A 12,086-nucleotide genomic window follows, 5' to 3' on the forward strand; every position below is an offset into this window, starting at 1 on the left:
AAAACGGCTGGACCGATTTTCAAAAATTTTTTTTTGTTTTGTTCGCTATAGTTCAGGGATGGTTTAGAAAAAAAATTTTTTTGGAAAACCCGAAAGTTCAGCTAAAAAAATCAAAAATTGTTAATTTTGTATCGGAATCGCTATTGTTACGCTTGAGCCTCAAGGTTGCAAGAGTGTACCAAAATTGTTCAATATGTAGGAAGATACGTACAAGTATACTGCAGAGTTATACTATTTACCTATACTCAGTTTGTAGGAAATAACCACCAATCTCAAGAAGAAACTCGAGAAGAATGTTTGTCATTACTTTTGTTTTGTTCGTGTTTATTTTCATATTGTTTATGTCTATCTATATGGGGTATTCCATGCTAAATCGACCACTTTTGAACTCGATCCCTTTAGATTTAGCTGAAACTTTTCTATTCTTTTCCATCCTTTGAAAGACATTTTTGAGAATTTTTAAAAATTTTTTTATTCAACCCAAAAAAGTTATGAATTTTTAAAAAAAGTGGCTTTTTTATTTTCAAATAGCCGTAACTTTTTTAGACATTGACCTTTGGGTACCTTTTTTTTTTTAATTTTTGTTTTTGAATTAACTTTTCGAAAAAATACACAAAAAAAATTAAATATGATCAATTCTATAAAATAATCGGTTTTTTTTGAGCAAAATCGTTATTTTTTCGAAGTTCGTCACTTTTTTCTTAATTTTTTTTTTTCTCAAAAAAAAGTTCAATCAATTTGAGAACTATTCCCGCTCATCCCGGACAGGGTCGATTTTTTTTATATTTTTTTTATTTAATTGAAAAAAAAAATTGTAAAATTTTCTTCGTTAGTCTCGCTGAAACTCACCCGACTAGAAATTGTAGTGAGGAATGCCGAAGAATTAGTGAGGGGCAAGTTTGGCTTGCCTAACAACTTAGGCAAGCCTAATTTGCGCCTTCTTAAATCCACATTAGGCAAAACGAAGATTGGCATGCCAAATTTGCATGTAATTTGGGACATCTATGGCAAGCCGAACTTCGGCGAACCTTTGGAATGCCTGACTAGCTGGAAGTAACGATAACCAAAGATTTGCCGAAGTTTGGCTTGCCATAAATGTCCCCAATTACTTTTAAGTTTGGCAAACCGAACTTCCGTAGACCTTTGAATTTTATAATTTCCTGCAAGTTAGGCATTCCAAACGTTTGACGAACTTCGGCGTTTCTTGCCAAAGTACTCTAAAACGGAGTGGGAGAAGATATTTGGCTTCAAGTCTTTCCAAGGTTATGTCTTTTAGTTCTATACATATAAAAGTGTGTATTTATGAGAGTATTTGTGTATTGTACATATAAACATGGTGTATCATGTACCCGACTAGAAATTTCAGTGAGGCATATGCCGAAGAACCAATTCGGGGCAAGTTTGGCTTGTCTAACTTAGGCTTGCCTAGGTTGTACCTCATAAAAACTAAGGTAGGTAGAACGAAATGTTTGGCTTGCCATATTTGAACGTAACTAGGAGTTTCATGGATTCCTTAAGTCTGATATATCATGGGAACGCCGAACTGGTTTCAAGTAACGATAACCTGAGTTTTGCTAGTTTGGAGCGAACTTGGCTTTTCGAACTTAGGCTAGCCCAATCCGAATCTTATTTGTTTTAAATTAGGCAAGCCGAACATTGGTTGTGCTTATAAGTATCTTGAAGTAAGAGGTCGCTCATCATCGGCGTAGCGTCGCGGTATGGTATAGGGCCCTCGTGCGTCGGGTACCGTGTTCGAGTCTCGCGTTCGACATGTACGATTTTTAATAATTAATAATTTCTAATTATAATTACTATTAAGGCGAGTGTGAAGTAAAGTTAAGTGTTATGTGTGATTAGTGTATCTAACTCCTCCATCATCTCCTTCCCCCTTGACTTGTCAAATCTACCAATCAAAAAAACCTCTTCACATTAAAAAACGCTCCAAAAAACAAAAAAAAAATTACAGAAAAAATAAAATTAAATAATAAAAATAATGTTAAATAAAAGCAACAAAGAATTTGTTTTTTTTTTTTATTCATGAAATATTTAAAAAATTTAGTCCTAAATTTAATATTTATACTTAAAATAGTAAAAGAAGATAAATAAATAAGCATTTGTTATTATTAATTTTCGCTTGATAATAAAAAAGTTAAAAATCAAGAAAGAATTAGATTTGGATTCTTCGTTGCGAATTTGGTTTCCAAACTGCAACCTAATCAGGAAGCTAAGTTAGGCTGAGCCTCGCAACTGAGTTACATCCCAAACTTCGGCCTGGTTTGGATGCCTCACTTACTGCAAGTTTGGAATTCGGCATGCCTTACTTGCGCCAAATCACTGCCTCACTGAAATTTCTAGTCGGGCAAAAACGACTGGACCGATTTTGATCATTTTTTTTTGTTTTGTACGTTATAGTTCAAGGATGGTTTAGAAAAAAAAAAAAGTTGAAAAAAAAATCCTAAATATTAAAAAATCAAAAATATCAAGTAACATCAATTGTTTCCTGCTTTACAGCAGTATTTCATTTGTCACCTATATAAGTCTATCTATATATATATAAAAATGAATAGCTGTGCGTTAGTCTCGCTAAAACTCAAAAACGACTGGATCGATTTCAACAATTTTCTTTTTGTTTTAGTTCGCTATAGTTCAGGGATGTTTTCGGATGAATAAAATTTTTAAAAAAGGCGAAAGTTCAGCTAAGGAAATCGACAGATCTAAAATTGTTAATCGTCTATCTTATGTATATATACAATTCAAATATATTTGAAAAAAAAAATTAAAAAAAAGGTAGACCCTGAAGGCCATCCGTGCAACTTCCCGCTAATTCCATACCTAAGTGCATAAAACTGCACTAATGACGTTTTTGAGCTCTTCAAGCTCAAAAATACAATTGATGTGTTATTTTGAGCTCTTTGAGCTCAAAAGTCTGATAGAAGTATCATAAAACAATATTTTTTAAATTTTCAAACCGCACTAACTTTTAAACGAATCAACCGATTTTCACGTGGTTGGCAGTATTTGACGCAATTTTTTTAGTTTCATGAAGAATCTTCAATTTTGAATTGATAAAACTAGGAAATTTGGAAATTTGGAAATTCCAAAAAAACACTTTTTTTGGTTTTCTTTCGTTCATGATATTTCTTGAACGAATTGACCAATTTTGACCGGCTTGACGACGATCGACGTAATTTTTTCATGCTAATAACTGATTAGTTTTTAAAATCGATCAGTGCAGCCGTTTAAAAGTTATTCCAAAAAATGTCGGAGTTATGTTAAAAAAAAACACTTGTTTCCAAATATTTTATCGAGGATATCTTTCGAACCAATCAACCGATTTCCACGTTTTTGGCGGCGATCGACGCGGTTTTTAAGCTCTGAAATTATTCTATATCATCAAAAACGATCCGAGAAGAAATGACGAAGTTATGTCAAAAATACACTTTTTTCGGTTTTCTTTCGTTCACGATATCTCTCGAACGAAGAATATATGGCGAGGCTTTCGCCTACCTCCGAAGAGGCCGTTTCCTGGGCTCAAAAGAGCTATACACGCACGTATATCTATCCTACCCTCACATAGGAAATACACAGCCAAGTTTGCCGGCAAGGAAAAACCCTGCCCTCAAGCATTTACGCTATCATAGGACAGATGTGAATTGAGTTGAATTTAATGTCAATCTGTCCTCGTACTCAGTTAACTGTATCAACCCATTCAACGACTGCGTTAGCCTGATCGGTAATATAATGACAACCCGACCAGTTACCAGCGGGGCCCATGCGGGGAGGTGCAGCGGTAAGACCTGTTTGAGCCACAACACTTCTCCCCCCTTACAAGAGTCTCGTTCGTTCGTCTGTCTAGTCTAGTCCCCAAATCTTTGAGCTTACCTGCGTTGCCAAATAATTTTGACAACGTCACGAGGCCTTGCCTCATCAAAAATGATTTTTTTTTTTATTTTTTTTGAAATTTTTCAAAATTTCTCAAAATCTATCAGTCCGAATCGGTTCAAATTCTCAGGAAATCTAAGTTTGAGGGAACTCTTTAGAACGCCGTTTGGTACGTTCCGATCGGTTCAGTCGTTCAAAAGTTATAAGCGAGTCACACACACACACACACACACACACACACACACACACACACACACACACACACACACACACACACACACACACACACACACACACACACATAGTGACAACCTCGCGGGGATAGTCAGGGAAGCTTCCTGTGACCTTCAAACGTCGAGATCTGATGAAAACTCGATTTTTGCAAAACGGGGTGAAAACAATAACTTCCCGATTTTTGAAAATCTTTGATTTTCTTAGTGGGAAGTTAAAAAGAATTTCATAAATTCAGTATTCATTTTTTGGGATCTTGATTTTCAGGCGATAATGAGAAACGAGTTTCATTCAATAACTTGACAAAATTCTAACCGCACTTCATGCAGCCAGTATTTATTCTTTATCGAAGTAGATTAGAGCTTAAAGATTGATAACCGCTGTTCGAAAGGTGTAATAAAATATATTGTAGATGATACGAAGTTCACCGGGTCAGCTAGTTTAAAATATAAAGCAGAAGCACTCATTATTGACTCCCTATTTATTTATTTATTTATTTACTTATTTATTTATTATTTTACTTCTGGTAGTGATTCTATAGAGGTGGTACACAGTTGTACATAGAACCAGAAGGAATACATATTTAAACATAATTACAACATATTAAATATAATAATAAATTATTTGAGTACAAAGTAATAAATACATTATTATATCAAATTTTAACAATTTCAATAATTTAGGTTTTTCAATTATTTATATTCCTAAACATTATTAGATTTTAACCAGGCCCCAAGTTTTTTACGTAGTGTTGACATAGAGCAATTTAAAATTTTCATTTCATTAGGAAGTAAATTGTAATATTTAATTGCTACATACAGAGCATTTTTTGTGCTGATAGACATTAATTTTAGGTAAAGGTATAAGTTTTGCACGAGTATTTAGTGGTCTTTCAGCATACAGAGATTTACAATGTTCATAATATTTAGTTAAAGCATATACAATACAAGTTTCCCTAAAGTTTAGAGGCGTAGCAAGGTGATTATTACTAAAGATTTTTTTAATTATTTTATATTGTATAGTAGTTATATGTTTTACTGCGTTTTCATATGCCCCACCCCAGGCTATATAATTCCATAATTAATTAAGCTCTCAAAAAGACCATGATAGATTGTTTTCATAGTTGTAGGCTGAAGACAGTGGCAAAGTTTATAATATAGATATGTGAAATATTTAATTTTTTTACCTAGTTCAAGAGTATATTTATTCCACTTCATATGGCTGTCGAAGTAAAGACCCAGATATTTACAATATTTAACTCTTTCTAGCTCTTTTTGATTAATAAACAATTTATAATTAGAAGGAATACTATCAGCATAGCTACCAAAAGTTATATAAGTAGTCTTATCAACATTCAAAGAAAGCTGATTACCCCTAAGCCACAAATCGATCTTTTCAAGCCAATTCGAAAGGATCAATTTAGTATCATCCCAGTTTGTACCACTACATAAAATAGCCGTGTCATCAGCATATGAAATAAGATTATTGTGCGGTATTACATTAAATATATCATCAATATATAAAATAAAGAAAAGTGGACCAAGAATTGTACCCTGAGGTACCCCTATCTTTACAAACTTATAATCACTTGAAAAATCATTTACTTTGACACATTGTTGTCTATCCGCAAGATAATTTTTAATTAGCTCATGAGGTAAACCTTTAATGCCTTTCCTCCATAGTTTTTCAAGCAATAGTTCATGATCAACAGTGTCAAAAGCTTTAGCAAGATCTAAGAAAGCTAATACTGTAGGTTTATTTGAGTCAATATTATTATAAATGTAATTAGATGTTAGAGCAAGTGCATCACTAGTACCCCTAACCTTCATAAAACCAAATTGATTTTCCGATATTAAATGATTTCTAGTACAAAATTCATACAATCTAGTGTAAATTATTTTTTCAAAGATTTTGGCAAGATTAGATATCAGTGAGATTGGTCTGTATTTAGTTTTTAGGTGTTTATTTCCATTTTTAAGTAAACGAATTATATCAGCTTTTTTTAATAAATCTGGCCATAGAGCCAAACATACCTTTATTGAAAATATTTGCTAGTGGAAGGGAAATTTCGTTGACTAAAATCTTTAAGATTTTGCTACTGATACCATCAACGCCACCAGATTTATCTTTCAAGTTTAATATAGTTTTCTCAATTTCAAATGAGTCTGTGGGCAATAAAAAGAGACTCTTGCTGTTATGTTTGACAAAATTATCGGCATTAATTAGTTTAATATTGATCTTATTAGCTAACTCAACTCCAACATTACTAAAAAATTCAACAAAATTATCAGCAATACTCTTACTATCATCAATAATCCTCTCATTACAAACAATATAATCAATATTATTTTATTTTAAAATTTAATTATTTAGAATATTAATAACAATCTTATATTTCTATGCAATCTTTTTTATTAAATACATGTTTATGTAATATCAAATATATTATTTTATAAAAAATTTTCATGCAATGTAAAATTTTGTAAATATCAAATTTATAGTCGATGAGTCATTTTTGATTTCTCATGATCATAAATCTCATTGAGAATAAATATTGGAGATCGTTAAAACTAATTGAAATATTAAACTACAATAATATGAACTTACTTCTAAACTTTGTATAACTTGTCATGAATTTTCCTTGAAAAATTTTAAATTTACAATACTACAAATTTTATCTTTATAATTTCTAAAAAAAATAATTTCTGAAAATTCAAAAATCATTGACAAATTGTAAAATTTTATAAATATCAACAAAAACAACTATCCTAATTATCAGCTTACATACATAATAAAAGTATTTTAAAATCACTTGCATGCATACTATGATATTCGATTAACTCTAAATAAATCTATTCAATCACAAAAAACATTTTTATTTTCTAGAGTAATAATAAATAATTCAGGTTTTACATAAAAAGAAGAAAACTCAAATTAATTAAAATAGAAAAAAAAAAAAAAAACGTTTATAAAATAACAGGAAGAATTTATTAAAACTTGTCAACATAATGACGAAACATCACAATTTTTTTTTTTAAAATTACAATTCTTACATACTATAATTTACAAAAAAAGACAAAACTTTTGAGTACCACGTAATAAATTAAAATTAAAAAATAATTAATAATCGTAAATTAATATTCTCCGACTTCTGCCAAGCTTTTTCTAACTGACTTGAGGCGAATTCCATCAATCACTTCCTTTCTAGTACTTTCGGCGTACTTCTTGTTGATGATTTTTTTGGCGACGTCTTCAAGGGCTTTGATCTCCAGACAAACGGCGATTCGAAAAATGTGAATGTACGTGTGAAAATCAACATCGAGAAACTGAAGGTCCCAGTCAGAAACATTCATCATAGACGGCACCTTGAACTTTCTTCTTAGAGGAGTTGGATCGTTCTTGTGATATTCCATCCACTGGATGACCTTCTGCAGGATAGCTCCGGCGATGGGCTCAGGTAAAGGCACCATCACAACTTCCTCGAAACGGACTCTCAGCAGCCTCTTCATGATGTAAGTTGACATCTTAACAGTTTCAATATCCAGTTCAAAGATCTGGCCATCGCTGCTCAAGAGCTTCACTTTGGTCACTATCATGTTGAGTTTTGAAGAACGAACTCTTAAGCTTTTGGAGAATTCAAAACGTACGTTCACTTCAAGGTATCGAGCTTAACTAAGCCAAGAATTTCAATGAATTGACATAGTAATGCTTTAAATTTTTTCAAACTATAGAGAAGATATAGAAATTGGAGTGGGGTGGTAAGGAATTGTAGCTTGGTTCTTTTGAGTTTAATTAGTAGAAAAATATATTTTTGAAACTTTTAGGAGAAAAGTTAAAAAATTAGCCTAACCATAACTCGAAATGTTAATAATATACACACTGAAATAAAATAGTATATTGTGTGACTAGAAATGAAACAAGAGGATTTCAGACGGAAGGTGTAGTCGTCTGCTTGAGCGAACCGAAGGCTGGCAACCACCCAAAATCTGAAATCGTGTTTTATCCCGCGTCACACATTATACTTTTCATATAATCTGCATTAAAAATGTGAGTTTTAAAGTCTAAAGCCAACCAAAACTAGAGAATTTCAGACTAATAGCTAATACAGGTTTGAAATAAACAAAAGATACTTTGACAGGGTCGAAAACAGGGTTACAACTTCATTATGCGGGCAGAAAACCATCGGTTTCTACCCACGGGAAGAAACAGTCGCATCTGTCTGAAATTGACTAGTTTCGGGTGGCTCAACAGTCATTGAAACTCACAGTTTCAATGCGGGATATATGAAAAAGTATTTTTCTTCAGAGTAAATTTGTTACTCCTGCGGTATTTCTAAGTCAAAGTTGTCCCGTCCTTTTGACCTGCTCGAGGTTACTCGAAATTAATCCGTTTTTGTCTCCCAGACGTTTTAGAAGATAAGCTTCTTAAGATATTATAACAATAGATATTTATAAACAATATGTCTATTTTCGTAACTGGATTTCAAAACTATTGCTATTATATACTAAGTGACCATTACATTGCAATAAGTTTGTCAGTTAATTGTCTTTGAATTAAGTATTTGGATTTTTCTAATATTTTAATGAGGTTTTCCAATTTTGCTGAGAATCTCACATAATTTAAATTGTTAACCAACATCAACATTAACCAATCAGAGTTTTTATCGAATTAAAGTCTATCACAAGATAATTTTACCCGCTTAAAACTCAGCCATGTAAAAGGTATACTACAACAATCTTTACCGCACTAATAAAAAAAAAAATTAACTCGAACAAAATTCTTGAACCAAGAATACCATTTTGAAGAGTTTGATCATCTTGAATCAAGTGAAAAAATTCTTGAACCAATAAATTGTTTTTGATTTAAATAAATCTTACTTGATACAAAATGATCAAATTCTTCAAAATGATATTCTTGATTCAAGAATTTTACTTTCAAATCAAGTCATTTTCATCAGTGCCTAAACATCTCTACCAAAATCGAAATCTAAGATAAAATATCTACCATTTTTATAATAACCGTAGTTACAATTATTAAAATAATAAATTAATATAAAATCAACTTAACCGAATTATCATCTTAAATAAAAAATTTAATCTAAAATCACCTACGTGCATACTATTAAATTTAGTTAACTATAAATTAATCTACTCGATCACAAAAAATATTCCTCTTCTCTAAATTAATCATAAATTTTTTAGACTATATAAGATTTATATAAAAAAAAAAAAAAAAAAAAAACTTAAATTCTTATAATAAAAAAAAACATGTCATTAAAATGGAAGCTATAATTTATTAAAACTTATGAAGGTTACAATTGTTTTCATAGACAGCAGACATTAAACCAGTTACAAACTTTAAAAGCTATAATTGAAAAAAAAATGCATGAAAATATTCTACACTCCACCTAAAAAATTAAAAATAAAAAAGAAATAATAAAAATATTAAATTAAGACATTCCAAGTTTTATCGAGTTTTTTTCATTTAGATCAAAGAAGAATTCGTTGAACATTTGGAAACCAGTTTTTTCGGTAAGCTTTGTGGCCATGATTTTAGCGGCGACATCTTCGAGGGCTTTGATTTCTAGGCAAGTGGCGATGCGAATAATGCCAAGGAAGGTGACCGGGTCGACGTCGAAGAACTCAAGGTCCCAATCAGGAACATCCATGGACGGCGCTTCGAAGTCGTCTTTTTTTGGAGGAACTGGATCGTTCTTATGATATTCCATCCACTGGATGACCTTCTCCAGGATAGCTCCAGCGATGGGCTTAGGTGGATGCACCATCACAACTTCTTCGTAACGGACTTTCTGCAGTCTGTTCATGACATAGGTGGACATTTTAACGGTTTCAATATCTACTTCAAAGATCTGGCCGTCGCTGCTCAAGAGCTTTACTTTAGTCACTATCATGTTGTTTTGAAGAACGAACTCTTAAGCTTTTGGAGAATTCAAAACGTACGTTTACTTCAAGGTATCGAGCTCAACTGAGCTATTAGTACTTATGAGCTATCGTAGTGATATTATGAATCGTTTGAAACTGTAGAAAAGAAATAAAAACTGGAGTGGGGGGGGGAGGAGGAGAATTGTAGTTTGGTTGTTTCAGTTGTAATTGGTGAAAGAAATTTCAAGGGTGAAGTAGAATTTGCACATTACTATAGGCTATAATTACAATATGTAATTGTTACTACGCAACCTTTGTTAAATTTTCGAATATTAATACATTTAAATCAATGCATGTGAACTTAGCTTTCTTCTGCGAATTCATTAACTTAAAGAAAAGTTAATAATTAGAGGAAAATTAAAGATAAGTGGAAAGACACAGAAGAAATTAACTTGAGTCAAGAGAAAAATTATTGAACCACAAAAATAATTTTAAAAAGTTTCATTTTCTGGAATTAAGTGGAATTTACTTAAACCAAGAAAAATTTTTTAGTTTAAGGATTTTTCTACCCAAATCAATACGATAAAGTTTTTAAAATTATTGTTTTTTTTCAAGTTTGTTTTTTTCAGTGTATGGAGAGATAAGAAAAAATTATTTGTGAAGAATTTTAGTCAAAATACGTTTTTGTAAAAAATTTAATTTTCTACTTTTTTATTTTCAATATATTTTACTAGTAATAACAATTTCAAATTTTTACAATGGATCTTGATAAGAAAAATCGACTTGACGTCGCTCTACGGTAAAATTATTTGGAAAGAATTAAAATCGAAATTTTAAGTAAACTATATATTAGAGATACTAGAAAATTGTTAAGAATTTTTAAATTCCCGCTAAGAAAATTGAAAATTTTCAAAAATCGGGAAGTTATTGGTTTTACCCCGTTTTTTGAAAATCGAGTTTTCATCATATCTCGACGTTTTGAGGTCCTAGGAAGCTTCCCCGAATGTTTCCGCGATGATGCCCGTATGTCTGTCTGTCTATGTGTGTGTGTGTGTGTGTGTGTGTGTGTGTGTGTGTGTGTGTGTGTGTGTGTGTGTGTGTGTGTGTACACTGATAGAAAAAAAATCTTGATTCAAGAAACTTTTTTTCTTCAAAACTTGAACTCTTGAAACTAGATATAGATATATTTCTTTCAAGAATTTTTGTCTCTTGGTTCAAGATAGGCGATAACATTGATTCAAGAATTCAAGATGTTACCGACTTGTGTTAAGAATGGCTTTTTTTTTGAGTCATTCATTAATTTACTTATTTCCAAGAAATAATTTTTATTTGGTATAATAATTAAAGACTATTTAGTTTTTGAAATATACTTTGATGAATTATTTTAAGTTTTTTAAACCATAATGTTATTTTGATTGAAAAACTTAAATGTATCGATTGAACATAATATAGCTCTTAAGCCAAGAAAACCTAAATCAAGACAAGAAATTCTTAAAGCACAATAATCATTTGTCTTCCAAAATAAATTCTTAGATCAAGAAAATATCTCTTGAGTCAACATAAATTTTCTATCAGTGTATGTGACCTTCTTACAACTTTTGAACGGCTCGACCGATTTCTTCGCGGTTGGCGCCATTCGAAAGGGCTTGACCAAACTTAGATTTTGAATATACTTTGGAACGATTCGGACCGGTAGATTTTGAGAAATCCCAAAAAAACAAAAAAAAAAATTTTTTCAAAAGTGGTTTTTTTGGAATAACTTTTAAACGGCTCTACCGATCGATTCCAAAAACTAATCAGCTCTTAACATCAAAAAGCCACGGCGATCGCTTTCAGTCCGGTCAAAATCGGTTGATTCATTCGTGAGTTATCGTTGTCGAAAGAAAACCGAAAAAAGTGTTTTTTCGGAATCACTCCGAAATTCCTAGTTCGATCAATTCATACTCGAAAATTCTTTATGAGGCTTCAAAAACTGCGTCGAATGCCGCCAATCGAGTGAAAATCGGTTCATTCATTCAAAAGTTATTGCGGTTTAAACATTCAAAAAATTGTGTTTTATTAAACTGCTATTACACTGAGAAAAAAGTATTT

At 31.6% G+C, this 12,086-nt stretch overlaps 1 protein-coding gene across 1 annotated transcript; it reads right to left on the minus strand.

Annotated features, from left to right (window-relative positions):
* Nucleotides 1–9,386: 9,386 nt before the first annotated feature.
* On the minus strand, nucleotides 9,387–10,047 carry LOC123266587 (S-phase kinase-associated protein 1-like). Its single transcript, XM_044730893.1, has one exon. The coding sequence runs from the start codon at nucleotides 10,022–10,024 to the stop codon at nucleotides 9,563–9,565; it is 462 nt and encodes a 153-aa protein (XP_044586828.1). The 5' UTR covers nucleotides 10,025–10,047; the 3' UTR covers nucleotides 9,387–9,562.
* Between the last annotated feature and the right edge of the window lie 2,039 nt (nucleotides 10,048–12,086).

Source organism: Cotesia glomerata, linkage group LG6 (genome assembly GCF_020080835.1).
Source record: "Cotesia glomerata isolate CgM1 linkage group LG6, MPM_Cglom_v2.3, whole genome shotgun sequence".
Classification (NCBI taxonomy): Eukaryota; Metazoa; Arthropoda; class Insecta; order Hymenoptera; family Braconidae; genus Cotesia; species Cotesia glomerata.

Excerpts from the sequence above, each read along its gene's own strand:
- LOC123266587 (XM_044730893.1), bottom strand. The coding sequence starts at position 10,024 with ATGATAGTGACTAAAGTAAAGCTCTTGAGCAGCGACGGCCAGATCTTT.